Source organism: Xenopus tropicalis, chromosome 7 (genome assembly GCF_000004195.4).
Source record: "Xenopus tropicalis strain Nigerian chromosome 7, UCB_Xtro_10.0, whole genome shotgun sequence".
Taxonomy (NCBI): Eukaryota; Metazoa; Chordata; class Amphibia; order Anura; family Pipidae; genus Xenopus; species Xenopus tropicalis.
The window spans coordinates 131,565,972-131,587,440 of NC_030683.2; the positions used below are offsets into that span (position 1 = coordinate 131,565,972).

The 21,469-nt window shown below is 47.2% G+C and overlaps 1 protein-coding gene across 4 annotated transcripts in view; it reads right to left on the reverse strand.

The window, feature by feature from the left end:
• Window positions 1-3,425: 3,425 nt before the first annotated feature.
• The window catches only part of spen (spen family transcriptional repressor), a 47,445-nt gene continuing 29,401 nt past the window's right edge, over window positions 3,426-21,469 (reverse strand). For 3 of the 4 annotated variants that reach the window (XM_004919900.4, XM_004919898.4, XM_031905442.1), the window contains 11 exons: window positions 21,169-21,369; window positions 19,828-19,979; window positions 18,470-18,595; window positions 18,127-18,240; window positions 17,338-17,451; window positions 16,320-16,420; window positions 7,736-15,500; window positions 6,771-7,142; window positions 5,471-5,665; window positions 4,557-4,715; window positions 3,426-4,422 (listed from right to left, as the gene is read on the reverse strand). In XM_004919900.4, the coding sequence (XP_004919957.2) occupies window positions 4,291-4,422; window positions 4,557-4,715; window positions 5,471-5,665; window positions 6,771-7,142; window positions 7,736-15,500; window positions 16,320-16,420; window positions 17,338-17,451; window positions 18,127-18,240; window positions 18,470-18,595; window positions 19,828-19,979; window positions 21,169-21,369 (9,431 nt within the window). In that variant the 3' untranslated portion in view covers window positions 3,426-4,290. The remainder of the gene's footprint in view (window positions 4,423-4,556; window positions 4,716-5,470; window positions 5,666-6,770; window positions 7,143-7,735; window positions 15,501-16,319; window positions 16,421-17,337; window positions 17,452-18,126; window positions 18,241-18,469; window positions 18,596-19,827; window positions 19,980-21,168; window positions 21,370-21,469) is intronic. The other variant, XM_004919899.4, reaches the window with a different exon arrangement.

A 21,469-nucleotide genomic window follows, 5' to 3' on the forward strand; every position in this document is an offset into this window, starting at 1 on the left:
GTAGCACCGTTATACACCCGGGCTAATTGCCAGCGGGAGGTTCTGGTACCATCGTATAAAGGGCCCGGTAGCACCGTTATACACCCGGGCTAATTGCCAGCGGGAGGTTCTGGTACCATCGTATAAAGGGCCCGGTAGCACCGTTATACACCCGGGCTAATTGCCAGCGGAGGTTCTGGTACCATCGTATAAAGGGCCCGGTAGCACCGTTATACACCCGGGCTAATTGCCAGCGGGAGGTTCTGGTACCATCGTATAAAGGGCCCGGTAGCACCGTTATACACCCGGGCTAATTGCCAGCGGGAGGTTCTGGTACCATCATATAAAGGGCCCGGTAGCCCTGACGGTTTCCTCCAATCACTTTACACATATTCTGTTTTGCACAGGTCAGGGCTGAGGGGCGGTGCTTATGATAGAGGGGGTGTGGCTTGCAGCCAGATCATGAGGGTAATTGGTTTATTCACTGAGAATGCTGGGATGTGAATGCTCATTAGGGGCTGATTAAATTATAGTCCAGTCTGATCCAGAAGAACCGTTATGTCACATGACTTCCAACCAATCGCTGGCCTCACAGGTAGGAACATACAGAACAGTGGGTGTTGGCTAAGTGTGTGGGGGGGGGGTCATCTTTAAGTTAATTGTTAGTATGTTATAGAATGGAAAATTCTAAGCAACTTTTCAGTTGGTCTTTGTCAGTTTTTGAATTATTCAAAATCTTCTTCTGACTCTTTCCAGCTTTCAAATGGGGGTCACTGACCCCGGCAGCCAAACCCTATTGCTCTGTGAGGCTCCAGTTTTATTGTTATTGTTACTTTTTATTCCTTATCTTTCTATTCAGCCCCTCCTCTATTCATATACCAGTCTCTCATCCAAACCACTCCCTGGTTGCTAAGGTAATTTGGACCCTAGCAACCAGATAGCTGCTGGAGAGCTGCTGAACAAAAAGTGAAATAATTAAACTAAAACCAATTTTTCCGGGGGGATGAAAAACTGCCCCAGAGTGCGAGTAAAGCAGGTTGCCCACCCCACGGGGCAGTAGGGAAGGGCATTTCCAAAGCGCCACTCTGCATTACTCTCAGTACGGCCCAATGCTCCATGGGAAATCAACGGTACCAGTCCCAGAGGAGTAGAGGATGGAAATGAGACAACACCACCGGGCTGGCTGCACCAGTCTGATTCTTAGATTGCAAGCTCCCGGGGGCAGGGAACTCTTACACAGTATATGAGCACTGGGACCAGAACCAGACCATCAGAGCAGAACAATCATTCCCTTTGCAGTTCCTGTGTTTGCCCCTCAGCGCTGGGCTCACCTACAGCTTCCCACTTACCCTGCTGGGGGGCAATACATTCCCATTGTCCATTGTTACCCCAGCCAGGTCTAATAGCTGGGGCTGTGCAGGTCCAACCGTGACCCGTTATCATAGTGCCTGTATACCTAGCGCAGAGTGTTCAGTCTTCAGTATCCAGGCTCTGTATGTGGGTCAGTACCCCAGGTTCTACCTGCTTTCTTGTATCTACAGTACAGCACATCCTAAGCTTTGGTACTGCAAGTGACACCATCCAACATGGCAGCTGATACCATGACGGACCCGCTATAGCTCTGGTACCATAACAGACCCACTATGGCAGTCGGTACCTTAACAGACCCACTATGGCAGCACATACCACGACAGACCCACTATGGCAGTTGGTACCATAACAGACCCACTATGGCAGCCGGTACCATTACAGATCCACTATGGCAGCTGGTACCATAACAGACCCACTATGGCAGCCGGTCCCATTACAGATCCAACTATGGCAGCTGGTACCATTACAGATCCAACTATGGCAGCTGGTACCATTACAGATCCAACTATGGCAGCTGGTACCATTACAGATCCAACTATGGCAGCTGGTACCATTACAGATCCAACTATGGCAGCTGGTACCATGACAGACCCACTATGGCAGCACATACCATGACAGACCCACTATGGCAGCACATACCATGACAGACCCACTATGGCAGCTGATACCATGACGGACCCGCTATGGCAGCCGGTTCCACGACGGACCCGCTATGGCAGCCGGTACCACGACGGACCCACTATGGCAGCAAATACCATGACAGACCCACTATGGCAGTTGGTACCATAACAGACCCACTATGGCAGCCGGTACCATGACAGACCCATTATGGCAGCAAATACCATGACAGACCCACTATGGCAGTTGGTACCATGACAGACCCACTATGGCAGCAAATACCATGACAGACCCACTATGGCAGTTGGTACCATGACAGACCCACTATGGCAGCAAATACCATGACAGACCCACTATGGCAGTTGGTACCATGACAGACCCACTATGGCAGCGGGTACCATTACAGATCTAACTATGGCAGCCGGTACCATGACAGACCCACTATGGCAGCGGGTACCATTACAGATCTAACTATGGCAGCCGGTACCATGACAGACCCACTATGGCAGCACATACCATGACAGACCCACTATGGCAGCCGGTACCATGACAGACCCACTATGGCAGCCGGTACCATGACAGACCCACTATGGCAGCCGGTACCATGACAGACCCACTATGGCAGCACATATCATGACAGACCCACTATGGCAGCCGGTACCATGACAGACCCACTATGGCAGCCGGTACCATGACAGACCCACTATGGCTGCTGATACCATGACAGACCCACTATGGCTGCTGATACCATAGCAGACCCACTATAGCCGCCGGTACCATGACAACATGTAAACAAACAACATTCTGTATCCTGGGAAAAGAATGCTAGCTGCTAGGGTTTCCCCTGGAGATACGCACAATGTAGGTATCCTGGCAGCCCTATACCCCAGTAGCACCCCCCGTCCCCCCAGAGTCCAACTGCCACCAGGCTTAGTAAGCGACTTCCCCTCTAGTAGAGGAACCAGCGATACAGAACCCGCAGTACCATTAACACCTTATGAGTCTGACCTCTCCATCTCCCCAATTACATTTTATCTGAGCAATCTCAATGCTGAACAGAGGATGCTGGGAATTGTAGTTCATAGCAGCACACAACCAACTGCCTGTTATTGAACTACAACACCCACTGTGTTCTCCTACAGCAACTGGCTAAGGATGATGGGAGGTGGGCAGCACCGGGTTCCTTAGCAGCAATTACACAGGCCGTGTAGAACGGACTTGTATCATTTTTGTTTTTTTTAATAAAGTTTGTAATCCAATGGACACACAAAAACAAAAACTGGAGAATGGGGGGGGGGGGTTCCATAAATTAATGGGTGTCTGCAAAATAAAAAATAAAACAGTCGCGGGGGGGGTCATAAAAGTCTCTCGTCTGAGTGTGTAACACTTCCACGCGGATTGGGATGAGCGGATAATGTCTGAATGAAAAAAACCACTTACAAATGAGGGACGATACGTCTGAGTATGAAAATAAGATTTTTCTCTCAAAACACATTTTTGGCACAGATTAAAAAATGTATGTTGTGGGGGATTTGAATTTTTTTTTGTTTCTTTTTTCTTTTTTTTTTTTTAAAGTCGGTATTATATATATTTATATATATATAATATATATTATATATGCTTTATATACACACAGCCACGGAGTCCTATAATATCCAAAGAAAGGAAAATAGATCTCCCTTTTGTATGTTATTTTTCCCATGTAAACTGTACATCTTAAATGAAAAGAAAAAGGGGGGGGGGGGGGTGTCGCCGAAGGAGTCAGTAGAGGGGGGGGGCCGAGCTGGCTGCAATGTCCACAAGCAGGAAGCCCAGCAGCTGACAATCCGATTGGCTCCCTCGCGCCCACCGCAGCCCAAATATTCACAGGTTCCCGCTCATGAGTCCGAGGGCAAGTCCGACTGTGTCCAGACATTCCAATATCACAGCACGTTGCCCCAAAAATATGACACAAAGGAAAAAAAAAATAATTCCTGTACAAAGTTTGGAGTCACTAATTTAGTGCAAAGGCAGATTCAGCTTAAAAAAAAAAAATAATAAAAATAAAAACACAACAAGCACACGAACAGTAACCGCCGTGGAATATCCCATCGTCTCGCTCGTGGGGGGGGGGGGGGGGGGAGATCTCGTGCCCCCCACACCCCTGTCCATTGCCAGTCTGCTTCCGGCCACGCGTCGTGGGGGGGGGGATCCCAGAAGCAGTTTGTAAACATCCAGAGCAGCAATGGCAGGTCTCTCCAGCAGGGGGCGCCCCAAGCAGAAGGCGAAAAAAAATCAGTGTGTGTTTATGTCCTGTCGTATCTGGGATGGGAACGCCGACGCTCACACCGACGCAATGACAATCATGAGGTGCGGGGAGATGTTGGAAATGCTGGCGAGTAAGTCCGGAGCGAGGCGGGAGAGGTGGCTTTCGGAAAACTCGCAGGGCGGGAATATTTGCAGGACGTAGGCGGGCTGGGCGGAGAGAACAGAACATCGTCAGACACAACAACAACCAATCAAGCAGCCAATAACCAATCAAGCTGATGCCAAACAAGCAGCCCACCCCAACGTGTGTATAATAAGCCCCACGTGTTCCTGCCAGCTACCTGATTGGATCCTGGGTTGGGAACGTTGATGATGCCTGCTGCCTGTTTGGCCTGCAGGTAAGTGATGAAGGCGGCTTTCAGCGACTCCGTCTGGTTGACGACGTCTTCCTGATCGCGGCCACAGGGAAGTGCGAGCAATAAACAGTAATCACTTTCCACCTATGAGAGAGAGGGAGACAGAGAGGTGTCAAACGCAGTCGCTCTGAGGAGCCAATCACAAGTCTGGGAATATGGGGCAGAGAAAGAGAGAGAGGTGTCAAACGCAGTCGCTCTGAGGAGCCAATCACAAGTCTGGGAATATGGGGCAGAGAAAGAGAGAGAGGTGTCAAACGCAGTCACTCTGAGGAGCCAATCACAAGCCTGGGAATATGGGGCAGTGGCCCTTCTCCTACCTTTATAAATATAGCGGCACAGTAAGAAAGGGCCGGGGGGTCGTTCACCATTAAAATAACTTTTAGTATGACGTAGAGATTGATATTTTGAGACAATTTGCAATTGTTTTTCATTTTTTCTCATTTACTTTTTATTCAGCAGCTTTCCAGTGCGTAATTTTAGCTGGTTGCTAGGATCCAATCTACCCTAGCAACCATGCGCTGATTTCAAAGAGAGACTGAAATATGAATCGGAGGGGGCCTGAATAGAAAGACGAGTAATAAAAAGTAGCAGCAACAACAACTAACTTGTTTACATGGGGCCATTTGAAAACTGGAAGAAGGCAAATAATTCAAAAACTATAAAGAAACAAAATGGAGACCAATTGAAAAGTTGCTTGGAATTAGCCATACTAAAAGTTTATTCCAAAAACTTCCCCTTTAAAATGATTTTTCTGCAGGGGACTCCGACCAAGTTACGCCACAGACTTGGGGTGCCCCCCGTTCTATAGGGCTGAGAAAGGGGGGGTGTCTTACTCTTACCATCATTCTTCGTGCAACCCCGTCCAGCTGGGTGGCTTCCAGTCTCATCCGCTGTGCGATCCTCAGGGGCGGGCCTCCTTCGGGCGCCGGTAAAGACCGATGTGCCAAAACGTTGTTGCCAGACACAAAATGTAACTGCACGGCAGCGGTGTCGTTCTTCAGCGCCAGCAGGCCCTGCCACACGATTGGGTATTTCTGCGCCAAAGAAGCCAAAAAATATCATTACTCGGTGCAGCCGGATCTTTAGAGCCCAAACAAAATCAGCCAATCGCAGAACGGGTGCCAGCTTTCTGTGATAGTTTGCAACTGGTCTTCATTTTATTATTATTTGGAGTTTGTTTTTTTTTTTTTAATTATTTCAATTATTGTTTTGCAGATCTCCAGCTTAGATTTTCAGTAGCTATTTGGTTGCTAGGGCCTAAATTACCTTAGCAACCAGGGAGTGGTTTGAATGAGAGACTGGCATATAAATAGGGGAAGGACTGAATACAAAAATAAGTTATGAAAATTAACAATAATAAAACTGGTGCCTAACAGAGCAATAGGGTTTGGCTGCTGGGGTCAGTGACCCCCATTTGAAAGCTGCAAAGAGGCAAAATGAGGCAAATAATTCAAAACCCATAACAAATAATGAAGACCAATTGAAAAGTTGCTTAGAATTGGCCATTCTATAACATACTAACAGTTAACAAAGATGAACTATCCCTTTAAGGCCACTTGTGACCCGATACCTCTGTTATACAGACGGCTAGATCAGCAGCCGTAAAGTGAGACTCTGTTAGTGTTCATGCAGGGCAGCCCCATCACCTACAGGGGTAGGGGCAACCTGGTGCGTTGTGGGCAGTGCCTGAACGGCTTTTTCCAGTTAATATTGAGATTAGGGATCGTCGCTACAACAATGTATTTGCCTGTGCAAATAACCCTCTGCTCTGGAGGTTGCTGAACAATAACTCCCTGCCAGAATTAACCCATTGATGCAATAGTGAGAGTTACAATGTGTAACATGGCTATGCCTGGGCTATAGAATGCCCCCGGCTACTCACTTGCACAGATACACATAGCTGCTATGGGGTCACTGGGGGTCATTTATCAACACTGGGCAAATTGCCCCATGGGCAGTAACCTATGGCAACCAAACTGTAGCACTGATTCTTCTACCTGCAGTTGGCTGAAGAAAAGACAATGACTAATTGGTTGCTATGGGTTTCTGCCCAGTGTTGATAAAATGAGCCCCCCTGTCTGTAGCATGGGGGGGGGATGGTGTCATGTTATAAAACTGTGAGGGAGGGGGGGTACTTACTGTCAGCAGCTGCACCATATCTACAGAGCGATGAGGGGGTTCTTGCTTGGGGGGAGACTGCAGTTCTGTTCGGGAGAGAGTGCTGGAAATCGCCGGGGAGGACAGGCACATCGCCTGCTTCTGAAGTGCTTGGGACTGGTGGGAAGATGGCAGCTCCGCTTTCATGCTGATGGCACTGGGTGAGGGGTAGGAGGCCTGGGAAGTCGGCAGGTGTTGGATGTGAGACTCCATTTGCCCCGAGTGCCTCTTAATAGCCGGGTGGTGCGTCTGCTCATTCACCGATGTTGGAGGTACCTTGGGGTCCTGGCTCACTTGGGGGGTCTTACTGCGTCCAGTTTGGTTTGCGTGCGTGTGTTCCCCCTCTCCTCCAACCTAGCAACAGAACAGGCAGGTTACACATCAGTACAGGGCAGGGAAATCCCTATGTGCCATAGTTTTATTGTATCTCTCTGTACAGGCTATGAGCAAACTTAGGGGGCTGTTCCTGCTGAATTGTGCTTAGTACAGGGGAATCCCTATGTGCCATAGTTTTATGGTATCTCTCTGTACAGGCTATGAGCAAACTTAGGGGGCTGTTCCTGCTGAATTGTGCTTAGTACAGGGGAATCCCTATGTGCCATAGTTTTATGGTATCAATCTGTACAGGCTATGAGCAAACTTATGGGGCTGTTCCTGCTGAATTGTGCTTAGTACAGGGGAATCCCTATGTGCCACAGTTTTATGGTATCAATCTGTACAGGCTATGAGCAAACTTAGGGGGCTGTTCCTGCTGAATTGTGCTTAGTACAGGGATATCCCTATGCTGCCATAGTTTTATGGTATCTCTCTGTACAGGCTATGAGCAAACTTAGGGGGCTGTTCCTGCTGAATTGTGCTTAGTACAGGGGAATCCCTACGTGCCATAGTTTTATGGTATCTGTACAGGCTATGAGCAAACTTGGAATCCCCCCACCAAGTGCCCTTACCTGTGACGGGGTCAGACTCCGAGTGTGCAATCCAATGGACGAGGCACTGGAATACTGCGGGTGGGGCAGCGGTGCCGGATGATAGTTCCTTATATCCGAGTACACAGGACGATAATCCCGGAAAGAACTCCCGGGGGGGTGGATGAGGGGCACTCCATGTGGTACTACTACAGAGGGAGACATGTTCAGTCCGCTGGGGGGCACGCCAAGGATCCTGGCGTCGTTGTGTGGTGAATGGGAGCGTTTCACATCCGGCTGTTTGGCCAAGTCTTTTACAGGCTGCGGTGTTTTGCTGGTAGGAGGAGTTTTAACCAGTCCTTCTGGGGTCCTCGACTGCCTCGGCTCGGGGTGGTGCTCGCCAACAGCAGTCATGTGCGAGTGCATAATCATGCGGACATCCCGCGGTAATACCACGTCTTGGGGTACATATGGGTCGAGCCGCATACCTGATGCGGGTATACGATATTCAGTCTGCATGACCAGCATGTCAGGCTGAACATGGGCAGAGCCGCGAGGAATCGGGTGGTGATAATGCACGTCCTCATCCTGAGGGTGCTGGGAAGACATTGTAGGAAGTACCATTTCTCGGTTAGCGGCCGGCTGGGGTGTGGTGGATCTCTGGGGTCTTGCGTCCAGCTGAGGCTGCATAGCTGCTCTGGGGGAGTGAAGTGCTTCGGGGCGGATTGCGTACTGCATTGCCGGCAGCGGCGGGGTGTTTATCCTAACGTCCCCCTGGGACAGGTGGCCCAGAGACACGGGCTGCGTGACACTATGGGGGGGCATGATGACAGTCTGCTCGGGGTGCATGCTGGACATGTAGGGGGGGACAGGCATTCCCGCAGCCAGCATAACAGAGGCATTGTTAGTTAAGGCTGGAGAGGCTGTAACACTGGGGTGACACGGTCTGCCGAACGGAGACGGAGAATGTCCTGCCACCGAGGGCGAATGCGGCTCTTGCTTGACAATGCTAAGGTGTGGGAGGCCCCTATCTGCGCTGGGGGTGCTCGCTCCAGAGCCCACGTGGTTTGGTTCCGATTGCAGCTTTCCAGAAAATGAAGAATGGTGAGGGCTAAGCCCGGGGCTTAGGTTGGTTGGCTGGAGAACCTTGGATTCTGCTTTGGCGTCGGTGATCTTCTTGCTCGACGTCACCATCTGACTGTGCATGAGTACAGGGGGGTTGGTTTGGGTCAGCACTTTCACCGCTCCCAATTGCGACGACGCGTTTGAAACATGACTCGACTCCGCCTTCTCCATCGAAGAACGCTCCTGCTTGATGGACGATATGACCGGAGACGCATTGAAAGGTTGGCTTCCTGCAACCAGCGAATGTGCCGAGAAACCTCCAGGCGTCTGAGGTCCTTTAGGAAGTATCTGAGATGGCGTCACAGGTTCTTGCTTAATTTGGGTCTTTGACACCGACTGCTGGATCTCTATGTCAACGGCGCTCGCGGGAGGGATCTGGCTGATTTTTGCGCTGATCCGCTGTGGTCCCTCCGTTTTCTGGCCAGAGTATGAAAGCAGGACAACCCCTTGGGAGGTCTGCACCCTCAAGCCGGGACTGGGACCCGTCTCGGAAGGCCTGTCTTCTATAATGGACATCGCTGGCTTCATGCACGTCCGACTGTCGTTTATATTTTGGCGCTGCTTAATTTTTTGAGAAGGTATACAAGGTGCGGCAGATGGAATCTGAGGAGGATGCTTCGCTAAAGTGATTCTGGGCATTTCTTCTGGATCAAAGCTGAGAGGCATCCGACTTATGACCGAGGTGGCCTTTGGTGCAACAATGGTTACCTTCTCCTGGAAAACGGGAGCTTCTGCTGCCGGTGGAACCACAGCGTTAATCAGAGGGACAGCCGACTTCTCTTCAGATACCGGTTTGATTGCCTCTAAAGGAGGGTGCGTGGGCTCTTCCGCAAGTGAAGCCGAGACGGGTTCAGAGATAGCACTTGTGACAATGGTCGGGGTACTGCTCGACGAAATGTATTTGGGCTCCATTAAGATCTTCCTCAGGGTGCTGGAACTTGTATCCACATCGGAAGCTTTTGTGTTTGGGGGTAAAGCTGGAGGTGGGGTTGAGATGGTGTTGCTATCCTCGTGTCTAGACATCCACTCAGGCATGATACTCGTGCTTGAATGAGAAAGGGTAGAGGTTAGCACAGAGGTGGGGAGCTTCCCAGGAGTGCCTGGCTGCAATGGAGGACTGCTGACTGGTGGGCTCACAGGGGGGTTTTCAGTGCTTGAGCGCAACTTGAAACTGGTTTGACTAACGTCATCGATGAGAAGGGGCTGAGGTGACTGAATGGCATTCTTAAGAACTGGACTTCTATCCTCTTTAAACTCTGGATCGTTGTCTTGAGATGAAGAACTCAAACCTGGCTCCAGCGGCTGCTGCTCGGGGTTCAGAGCAGCCGTCGGCTCACTAGTCTTTTCCTTTTGCCCTTCGGCCAATTTAACCTTTTCCTCTTTTACAGGAGACTGACTCTGATTATCCTGCTCCAATGAACTGGTGCCCACTACTTCTGCCTTTTTACTGGGCGGCCCTCTTCGGCTGCGATGACGGGGCATCTTTTTCCGAGGGGTGTGTTTTGGAAGGGTTTCGGCTTCACGTGAAGGTTCCGCCTCCTGTGCGGAATTTGAAGACTCGCTGAAGCTTATGTCGGCTTCCTTGGAGTCTGTGGATTCAGGGGCTAACGGATTGGGAGTCAAGGTGGTGGATGCGGTGCTCTCCGTTCCAGGGGTGGCATTTGTTCCCAAGATAATGTTCACTGCCTGGTCTGTCTCAGGCTCCATCTGTTCTGGCTGGGCAGCATTTGGAACTGCAGCAGCAGCAGAATCAGTTGGGACAGTGGTTTCCCTTTCGGGTGGATATGTTGGGGCTGCTGGAAAGCTTTCGGCATCTGTAGAGATATCGTATATTATTGAACCGATTGCAGCTGCAAGCTCAGTTTCACTAGCCTGGTGCGCAGGTTTATCCCCATCTTCCTCGGAGCGAGTCTCTGGCACCTCGCTTCCCTGGGCATCTTTATAAGCAGGAACAGCAGTGGTTTCGGTGATCTTCTCGATATTTTCAACGGCTTGTTCAAGCTCCATCTGTCGTGCTAACTGCGCCGCTTCAGGAGACAGCTTGGGCCCTGCGGGATTGTCTTTGTCAGGGTTTTCAGGGAAGGTCGTCTCTGACTGGTTTGGAAAGGTCGGTGCTGCAGCGTCGTCTTTTTGAGGACTTTTGATTTTAACGGGCGAGACAACAGTCGGCTCAGGATCTTCAGCTGGCCTCATGGCTCCTTTCACCTCATCCACGTTAAGGCGGATTTCAATGCCTTTTAAGCGCACCACAGGCTTTGCGTTCTTTGGTCTTCCCCCTTTTGGCTTGGAATTTTTTTCCAAGCGGTTCTTCTTCTCAGATATATCCACAGTGGTGTTTTCGGCAGGACACCCGTCAGCAACTTCTTCCTTCTGCTCGTGCTTCTCTTCCACGAATGTCTCCTCTTTCCCCAACCTTTGCTTGTTGCAATCTTCAATAGGTTCTGATATTTCATTGCTGTCTTCGTTGGATTCTCCTGAAGCATCCTGCAGTGGCCTAGGCTCGTTTTTCCCCTTTTTGCCCTGCTGGCCACTTGACACGGGAGAATGTGCTAGTTTTTGTGTCCGAGGGGACCTCCAACCCTCTGTAGGCTTTATCGATTCAGTTGAATCCTTACTTTCGGTATCCTCAGGCTCTTGCTTTAAAGCTTCTGCCTTAATAGGTGAAACCTCTTCACCTGTTTTACGGCGGACTTTTGGAGGGCGCCCCCTTTTGTTTGGCACAACTGCAGGAGTCTCAGTGGGTTCCTTCTCTAGTCGCTTTCTAGTAGACCTTGGTGTTTCTGGTTCCTTGACTGCTGCCTGCGTATCATTATCACCTGTTGTAGCATAGATAGATCTAACGTTTCTACGCCTTGTCCGAGCCAAGGGCAAACTTGGTTCTGAGCTTTCAGGCTCTGCCACAGAACTTGGTGACTTTGCTGCATTCCTTGATCCTCTTTCAGGCTCGCTTTTTACCTCCAGATGTTTTGGAGTCTCCCCACGTGGAGATGTTGATCTATTGCGTTTTTCTCTGTCAATTCTCACACTCTTTCTTGTTGCTGGCTTATCGGCAGCGTTCGCTCTTCTGCTTTTATATGTCTTTTTATCTTTTACCGGTGTAGAATTTTCAGCTTCCGTGTCATTTTCCGAGCCGAGAGGTTGAGCATCTGGGACCACATCGGGTGTCTGACATACTATGTCAGTACTTACAACTGGGGAAGGTTTATCTTCTTGTAGGTCAGTTTCCTCTACCATTTTTGCAGGCTTTGTAGAACTTTCCATCTCTGTTATGGAATTGCTGGGAGTTTCAGAGAAAGAAGCACCTGGAGTAGGTGGTTTTGTATCCAGGTAAGAGGGGAGTTCTTCAGGCACAACATCTTCTGGAGCAGATGGAGCAGGAAGTACACTTACTTCTTCAACAACCTGTACAGGTTCAGGTGGAACTGGCTGGTCCAAAGAGACTGAAGCAGGAACCGGAGCAGGCTTGGGTTCCTCTGGTGCTGGTTCAACAGGTTCTGCTGGTTTTTCCTCCTTTACTGTAGGAACATCAGGTGGAGCTTTATCTGGAACTAGTTTATCTACAGCAGGTGGTAATGGTTCTGGCTGAGACACTGGAGCAGGTGGAGCAGGTGTTGGCACAGATGTCAAAGGAGATTTAAGCTCATGATCTTTGTTTTCTGGAACTGGGTCTGGAGATTTTGGTTGGACCTCTTTTTCCTCTTGTTTTTCTGTCTCTTTTGGACTTTCTTCCCTTTCTTTTTCTTTCTGCTGCATTCTCGTCAGCTCGATAAAACGACTGTGAAAGAGCACAACTGGCTCTTGGACAAGATCGGGCGCGCTGCTTGTACCATCAAACGAGAACTGCCTCCAGTGTGGCCGAACAAGGCTGATGTCGGTGTCATCATCTTTCTTTTCCAGATGCTGCAGTCGTTTCGAGTCCTGCTCGAATATTGAACTGTGTAAAAAGCGCGAGGCAAATAACTCCTGCTTCTCTTGTTCTTCTTCTTTGTGTTCTTTCTTGTCATCAGATTTGCCGTCGGAATCCGTCCGAATTTTTTTCTTTTTCATGTACCACGATGGTATTGGTCTTGGAGCAGAATCAACCTTGACTTTGTCTTTGGTGCTACGGAAATTGGCAAACCTTTGGTCCCAGTCTAAAAAAGACCAGTTTTCTTCTCTGGACGAGGAAAGCGATTTGGCCCTTTCAAGCAAAGCTTTTGTATCGGGGGTGATGGTCTTGTCCAGAGCAAAAGAGTAAAATTTATTCTTTTCCAACGAGCTGGAGATCCTTTCTTCCCGCTCGCGTAGTTTCTCTTCACTGCCTCTTAATAAAAAAGAAAACCTTGAACTTTCCAATATAGAGGCGTGTTTTGGAGAGTTGGATTTATGATCGCTCTCGTCATCAGAGTCAGACTGAACCTCCCCAGGTTCTAGGTCTCTAGACCGCTTTCTGATGCTCTCTCTTTTGACTAAATTGCTGGGGAAGCCGATGTCGACCCTGTTGCACTCTTGCTTGACTTGACTATCCCATTTGTACTCTTCCTCTGGACTCATGACAGGCATTTTGCATTTATTTGGCTCAGCCATTTGCTCCTTTTTGATGGACTCGCTAGGAATCAGTTTAAAGGGCTCTTCTTTGATGGGCGGATGAGGAAACGTAGTCTTCTCATCCACTTTCGCCGACTCTTTGATTTCTTTCATTGTAATCACCTGCGGGAAACCGGCTTCTTCATCTTCGTGAAATGGAAATGGTCGTACGCTCGGGGAACAAGGAGTTCTTTCTGATTCGTTGCTTATCTGACGGGAACTTCTGTAATTTCTCTCCCTCTTAGTGTTGATTTCGAATTCCACCAGGTCAGTCTTTTTTTTTTTACTCGGAGGAGAGTCATCAGTGACATCTTGAGGCGGTTTGCCTACCTCGTGCACAAGGCTCCGTCTTTCATACTCATCAGTCTCTTTGTTTGGACTCCCAAACTTTTCAGACTTCAGTATTTCCAACTCCATCTGCTGCTTTTTACGGTTCTGCTCCATTTGCTTCCGGTAACTCTGTGTGTAATCAATATCAATAGCAAGCTTCTCTTCGGTTTCTGACCTCTCCATCCCAATCATTTCTCTCGGAGGAGGAGGAGGAGGAGGAGGACAGTACATCTTTCTATTATCATCTTTTAACAGCTCCTTATCAGCATCTTCAGATAACTGCATGTGTCGTTGCTTTACAACACTTGCCTTTTTGGTGGAAGTCTCTGATGATTCAAACTGTTCATCCACTGGTTCCACAAGGCGGGACTGTACATCGAGGTTGGGTCGTATGCCAGCTCCAAGAGGCAAACTCTCCTGGCCATCTTTGGGGCTGTTAACAGTAAAAGGTCTCTCTGTTTTTATTTTGCGGATGTCCCGTTTAGACAGCTCTTTTCTGGAGCCTTTCCTTTCTGACTCACCATCTTTTAGAACAGTAACATCTCTTGAAGAAACAGCATCTAGCTTTTTTGAACAGACCCTAGCATCCTCCTCTTCCTGAATGCTCCGCCTTGTTTCAAATTTTGGTCGATCGCATTTTAAATTTGCATCAGCAAACCGCCTCTTCCGAGCTTCTAATTTTTCAAGATCTGCTGAGCTGGCGCCTTCTGCAGGCTGCTCTACCTTTAAGTGCTTTTTTACTTTTTGTTTACCATCTTTGTCCACCACTTCAACATGGCTGGCAAGTACCTTCTCCTTTGGGACTTTATTTCTTACTGTTTCGGATTTCACTTGGTCAGTTTTAAGCTGGTCAAGCCGCGGAATCAGGGCCTTTTGATCCACTGGTGGAGACTTGACAGACTCATTTTCAGGCTTGCTTTTAACTGCTTTCTCAAGAACTGGAGAATCGAAGACTTTCCCTTCTTTTTCATTTACTCTGGTGAGTACAACACATGGCATAAGGTCGAGGCGGTTTTTGGACGTGGCATCCTTGTCGTTCTTTTCTTTGGCTGGCTGCTTCGTGTTACTCCTCTGCTTCTCAAGACTTGCCTCCTTCTCATTCTCTTGATCGGTCTCAGAAGATTGAGAGCTGGGAGAATGGTTTTTAGACTTTCGTTTTGTCCTTTCAGGTTTGTCTTTCTCAGTTTTATCAGACTTTTCTTTCCGCGGTGGCCGTTTGTCTGCTCTTTCTGATTCAAAACTGCGGTCTTTTTCTGTTTTTTCACCTTTACCATAGCGTTCTGCCCGGGCTTTGTCCAGTTTATCAAATCTTGAAGGGGAAAGAGAGCTACAGCTTCCACTTCGATCTGAGGAGCGGCTGTAAATTTTGCGCTCGGGATCACTTGCAACTCTCTCTGACTGTGATGGTGATCCTGCGGGGCTCTGGGGCCGCCTGGTGTGGGTCGGACTTTGGCTGCGCTCAGTTTGTCTCCTCTCATGATCTCTATCTCTCTCTGTTTCAAACCTCTCCCTTTCTCTCTCCCGCTCTCTCTGTCTGTAACTATATTCACGAATATCCTGCTCGTAAGGGTCTCGGTATTCTCTATATTCTCTTGCATCATCGTAGTAACGTTGCTCATAGAAATCTCCTTGATAAGTCTCCCAATCCGTGTAGAGCTCCCGGCTTCTTGTAGGATATTCGCGCCTTGATTCCTCCTGGTATGTGCCTGGTGTCCTGACAGTTTCATAGTAGGTGCGTTCTGCAGAGGTGAATTCATGATAAGATCCTCTCCTTGATTCGTCAGTCCTATTAATACAGAAGAGTAGAGAAGTCCTTTAAATACCTCTTTTTCTATGCAGGTTCACAAATACTTTAGGTAACCAAGAGAGATAAACGCCGATTACTTTGCAGTTATCCCATTTTAAATTTACATTTGCAATAGTATAGAGGGCTACATTGGGCTGCATTGCAGTAGCCCAAAAACACAGCAGCAAAGGAACTAAAGCACATCCCCTAAATGTGGCCATACACGCTGAGATCCGCTAGCTTGGCGCCAAGCAAGCGGATCTTCTCCCGATATCCCCACCTACGGGTGGGCGATATCGGGCTAATTTGGTCGGTATAGAGGGCTACATTGGGCTGCATTGCAGTAGCCCAAAAACACAGCAGCAAAGGAACTAAAGCACATCCCTAAATGTGGCCATACACGCTGAGATCCGCTAGCTTGGCGCCAAGCAAGCGGATCTTCTCCCGATATCCCCACCTACGGGTGGGCGATATCGGGCTAATTTGGTCGGTTGGCCCTGGGGCCAAACGATCGAATTAGAAAGACGGGCATAGGCGCAGTCGGTTCAGGGACCGAATCGGTCTAAGGGACCGATATCGGCAGTTAGAATTGTCCCGTGTATGGCCACCTTAAGACCTAAACCAACAGCCAATTGCTGTTTGTTAGATGACATTAGCACAGAAAGGCCCTTGTCCTGTAATCCCCTACAGGGTTTAGTGTGCCTTGACACTGTGTGACTAGCCTGCTAAAAAAAATGCAGGACTTAGGGTGCCTAATGTAGCCACGTCTGCAATAGCCCTTAGAGAACAAAGAATTAATTGGTTTCCACTACAGCTTACCTTCTCTCTGATATTATATCATAGAAGTCTCTTATATCTTGTCCTGATGATTCCATAGACCCATAAAAAGCCAGCTGACTCTCCTGGTTTGCAAAATCAACCTTTAAAAGAGAAGAGAGAAGATTATGAACCTGAATAATGAACTCAGACCCCTAAGTGATCCATAACCCAATTAAAAGACCAGTCAAGAAGTTAAAGTGAAAAATACTCAGCCGGGACACAACACTGAGTGACGGCATTTCAAGAAATATTAATAGTGAGAAAAAAGTTCCACAAGCAGTAAATGTTAATATTTGTGCCAATAAGTATTAAAACATTCAATAACAAGCTACATAATAGAGACGGAAGTGGCCGAATAAAGTGTTCTTCTATACATACTAAAATCATTCAGTAACAAGGCATTACACGGAGGATAAGGGCAAGTTTACATTTTCATCTGTGGGAGATAATTATCAAAAAGCCGGGGCCAGCCATTATATCTTAGGACTAGGTCAGACAAGACCATAGCTGGGGTCTTTATGGTTTCCGCATAAGCAAAATGCAAAGCTTAACTGATTTATGCCAAGCAGGATAGTTCAGGAAGGAGGACAGAGCTGCAGGGAAATGACAGAGCGTATGGCAAAGGCTCTATGGTTGGGAATATAAAGTTCAAAAACCAATGTGTGTCGACTGTACGATATTATGTGTTTATTCCCCAGTAGAAGGGAATATCTGCTTTTTTCTCTGAAATGGGGAGATGGTGGAATTGGTCTGATCCAATTTCTGGGTTTCCGTGGCGCAGTGATGTAACTGCTTACCAGTAACAAGCAATGTTTATGGAAACACCAAGAAGCTTAGAGACACAAGGCTAACACTTTATATATATATATATATTAGGATTGGGCTCAATCCATACTCCCTGAAAAGCACAATGTTGTCAGTTTCATATCCTTCCCCCTTCATAAGAACCAGCTTGCCCGCCGGCAAGTGCCTATATATATTTTTTTTAACTAATATATATAAGGTGGACTCTGCACACCTTAACGTCATTCCCACCAATCTTCCTTCCCTTGGTCTCTTTTACAGCTGCTTGGGCATATTCAATCTCATTGTAGAGAACCAGGGCCATGCCTTTAAAGCGATCAAACACCACCTGTCAAAAAGAAAAAAAAAAAATTTGTGCATAAGAGCCTCATCCCCCGGTGGGTTAAAAAAAAAAATAATAATTAAAAAAAAAAAAAATCAGCTTTCAGCTTTGGTTTTTTTAACAGTCACTGTGAATCAATGGCCTTCTTTATTCCATGCAGTAATAATCCATAAAGGTATCCAAGCAACATGGCAGGCATCCTTAATTGCCAATAGCTCTACTATACTAAATATTTATATCCAGGCTCTTCTGATGGATGAATATGACATTTGGAAGCCTCTATATATATTTTATTGTTACTGGTAAGTCAGCTGTGGCAGTATTCGGTTGTTTGAATTCCATTAGCCATTCTAAGTAATGATAACCCAGATTATACAAAATATGCTACTTCAGCCTAATACGCCTCCTGGAAAGGCTTTTATATAGATATAAATATTTATATCACTATATACACCGAGTGCTGTGGCTGTTGGCATTGCCGCAAAAATGAGGTTTTTATCTGTGTGCGCGCCACTAACTGGTTGATATTAACGCAGTCGGCCGCAGCACAGGATTCATATGGTGTTCAATATCTCTTCCCAAAATAAAGCCTGACCATGTATGTAAAACAAAAGGAAAGAATAGGAAAGCATTTAGAGAGATGTAATAACCACAGAGCGTGCTGCAAACCTCCCCGCCTACCTTCACCACTGGTCCATAACGGCAAAAGTGACGCGTTAAATATTGTTCGGTAATGTTGGACGAGAGGCCGTCGATCCATACGCAGTTGGTGGGCATGCTTTTTCCAAAGCCCAGCTGCACAAAAATGACAGAACAGCTACTGTAAAAGCCAAGCTTAGACCCCCTGTTGGGGGAAAAATTGCCCTAAAACCCCCAAAATTGTGTGGTTCCAGAAAAAAAGTCACCGTATCCCATGTTACTGTAACCTTCACATATCCCTTTATGCAATGACTTAAGCATATGTTGCAAGTACAAATAACAGCGTGTTGTGTACGTATGTACCGAATGAGGTGGAATTCAATACCTTTAGCCGGTTATTCCCCAGGTACTCTCCGTCCATCTTCTTAATTGCTTTGCAGACACTTCCAATATCAGAGTACTGCAGGAATGCATACTGAGGAACGCCGTTCACTTTCTTAACATCAATATCCTGGACATGGAACAAAGATAAATAAAGGTAAGATCAATGGAAGGATGGCAGCCCCGGTGCATTTTCAGACTGGAGGCGAACTGGATTAACATGAAGAGAAATAAAAACGGTAGCTTTAAATATCAATGTAAGATACAGGCAAGGCTGCAGAACTGTTTTCTCTACCCCGGAGATATCAGTACAGGTATGGGATCCGTTATCTGGAAACCAGTTATCCAGAAAGTTCCGAATTACGGAAAGCCTGTCTCCCATAGACTCCATTTTAATCAAATAATTCAGATTTTTAAAACTGATTTCCTTTCTCTCTGTAAAAATAAAACAGTGCCTTGTACTTGATCCCAACTAAGATATAATTACCCCTTATTGGGGCAGAACAGCCCTATTGGGTTTATTTAATGGTTAAATGATTCCCTTTTCTCTGTAATAATAAAACAGTACCTGTACTTGATCCCAACTAAGATATAATTACCCCTTATTGGGGGCAGAACAGCCCTATTGGGTTTATTTCATGGTTAAATGATTCCCTTTTCTCTGTAATAATAAAACAGTACCCGTACTTGATCCCAACTAAGATATAATTACCCCTTATTGGGGCAGAACAGCCCTATTGGGTTTATTTCATGGTTAAATGATTCCCTTTTCTCTGTAATAATAAAACAGTACCTGTAGTTGATCCCAACTAAGATATAATTACCCCTTATTGGGGCAGAACAGCCCTATTGGGTTTATTTAATGGTTAAATGATTCCCTTTTCTCTGTAATAATAAAACAGTACCCGTACTTGATCCCAACTAAGATATAATTACCCCTTACTGGAGGCAAAACAATCCTATTGGGTTTAATTAATGTTTTATTGTTTTTTTTAGTAGACTTAAGGTATGAAGATCCAATTTACAGAAAGACCCCTTATCCAGAATACCCTTGGTCCCGAGCATTCCGGATAATGGGTCCTATATCTGTACAAGGGACAAAACATCCCACTGTATGAATGAAGAAGCTCAAATGACCTTAGTTTTAACAGACCACTTAGCCTGCAAATTACAGTTAAACTACATTAATAGTTAAACGTTGGCCGCAGGAAGCGAAGGCTAATAAGGGGACAGACCAAGACAAAGTTCCTTTAGTACGCAGGGCAGCCTCGTTATTAATTAGCTGCTGCCACACAGAGCACTGAAGGGAAAGCAAGTTAAACCCATGCAGTCCGGCTTAGGACTCGGCACAGCGTCACATACCACAATCTCCCCAAATCGCTGAAACAGGTTGTGCAAGTCAAGGTGCGTCGTGGTCTTTTCCAGGTTTCCGATAAAGAGAGTTCTTGTTGCTTTTGGGTGAAACTCATCTATTCTTTCATCCAAAGGTCGAAATTCATTCTCGCTTTCAGTTTCTGGAAATAAACAAGGAAACACCATTTAGCTTGGCACTTGAGTTTCACTTTTTTCAAACTAACCAGTGTGCTACTGTTTTCATCCTTTTTGTACTTATTTACCCAGGCAGAGGGTACAGCGTGCACCTGGGGCTACAAGAAGCTACTTTCACTGTGTAGCACATTTCAACTGACACCATTTAGCTTGGGTTCCTAATGGACATAATGTGTAACATGGTGCAGTGCCTCCAGCCCAAACAATAAAAGCTCTAACATTCTGCACCTAAGGGTAATGACACACAGAGCTACTTAGTAGCAGCTACTAAATGGTAGAAAATCCCCTGCCATAGACAATACTGAGAATTGCCTCTGCTCAAACAGACAGACAGTTATCACTAAACGATCAGCACTGTCTATTTCTGCAGCCGTGACAAGTAGCTGCTACTGGTAGCTATGTGTGTCTTCCCCCTAAAGCTGGCCATATACGTAACAATCCGCTCGATTGGCGAGGTCACCAAGCGAGCAGATCTTCTCCCGATATCCCCACCTATGGGGAATTTAGGCTAATTCGGTCATTTGGCCCTGGGGCCAAACAACAGAATTAGAACGACTGTTAAGGGAGCAATTACAGGCCAGATATCGGTCGGGCAGGCCAGTAGTTGCTGCCCCTACATGGGCCGAAAAGCTGCCGAATCTGTCCAAGGGACCGATATAGGCAGCTACAATCGGCCCGTGTATGGGGACCCAATCCAATGGAAAACTTAAACCTGCCCGATCAAGATTTGGCTGATTACAGGACAGGAGAGGCCCGTCGTTCATGCCCATACACAGGCAGATAAGCTGCTGAATGAGTCTAAAGGACCGGAATCGGCAGCTAGAATTAGCCCGTGTATGGCCACTTTAAGCTAGGTTCGGGGACCCAATCCAATGGAAAAATTAAACCTGCCCGATCGAGATGGTCGATTACAGGACAGGACGTTCGTTCGTGCCCATACACGGACAGATAAGCTGCCGAATCAGTCTAAAGGACCAATATCGGCAGCTATAATTAGCCCGTGTATGGCCGCCTTAACATAAAAGGCAATGGATACCCTTCTTACATACCCACCTTATACAAATCACTATCCATAATGAAAGAATAATCACATGTCCAACATCCCATTCCCAACACTGTAGTATTTCTGGATGGTAGAACTGAGAGAGAGCGTACCTGGTCCTACCCACGCAGTCACTTCGATCTGCATGCCGAAGAAGAGCTTGCCTTTCGACGCATTAAGTGCCTTTTCCTGATCTTCCTGCTGCCTGAAGAACACCAGGCCGTAGCGCTCCTCCGACACACCATGAATCTGTACGGACGTTACCTTCCCATACTTCTTAAATTCGTGAAAAAGACCATCTTTAAGGCTTGTATCTATTGATGGGAAGAGAAACCGGATCACTGTTGGGTTGAGCTGCAAAGGCAAGACCTATCCCTGCACTAATAATATTACAGCGGCCCTTTAAATGTTAAC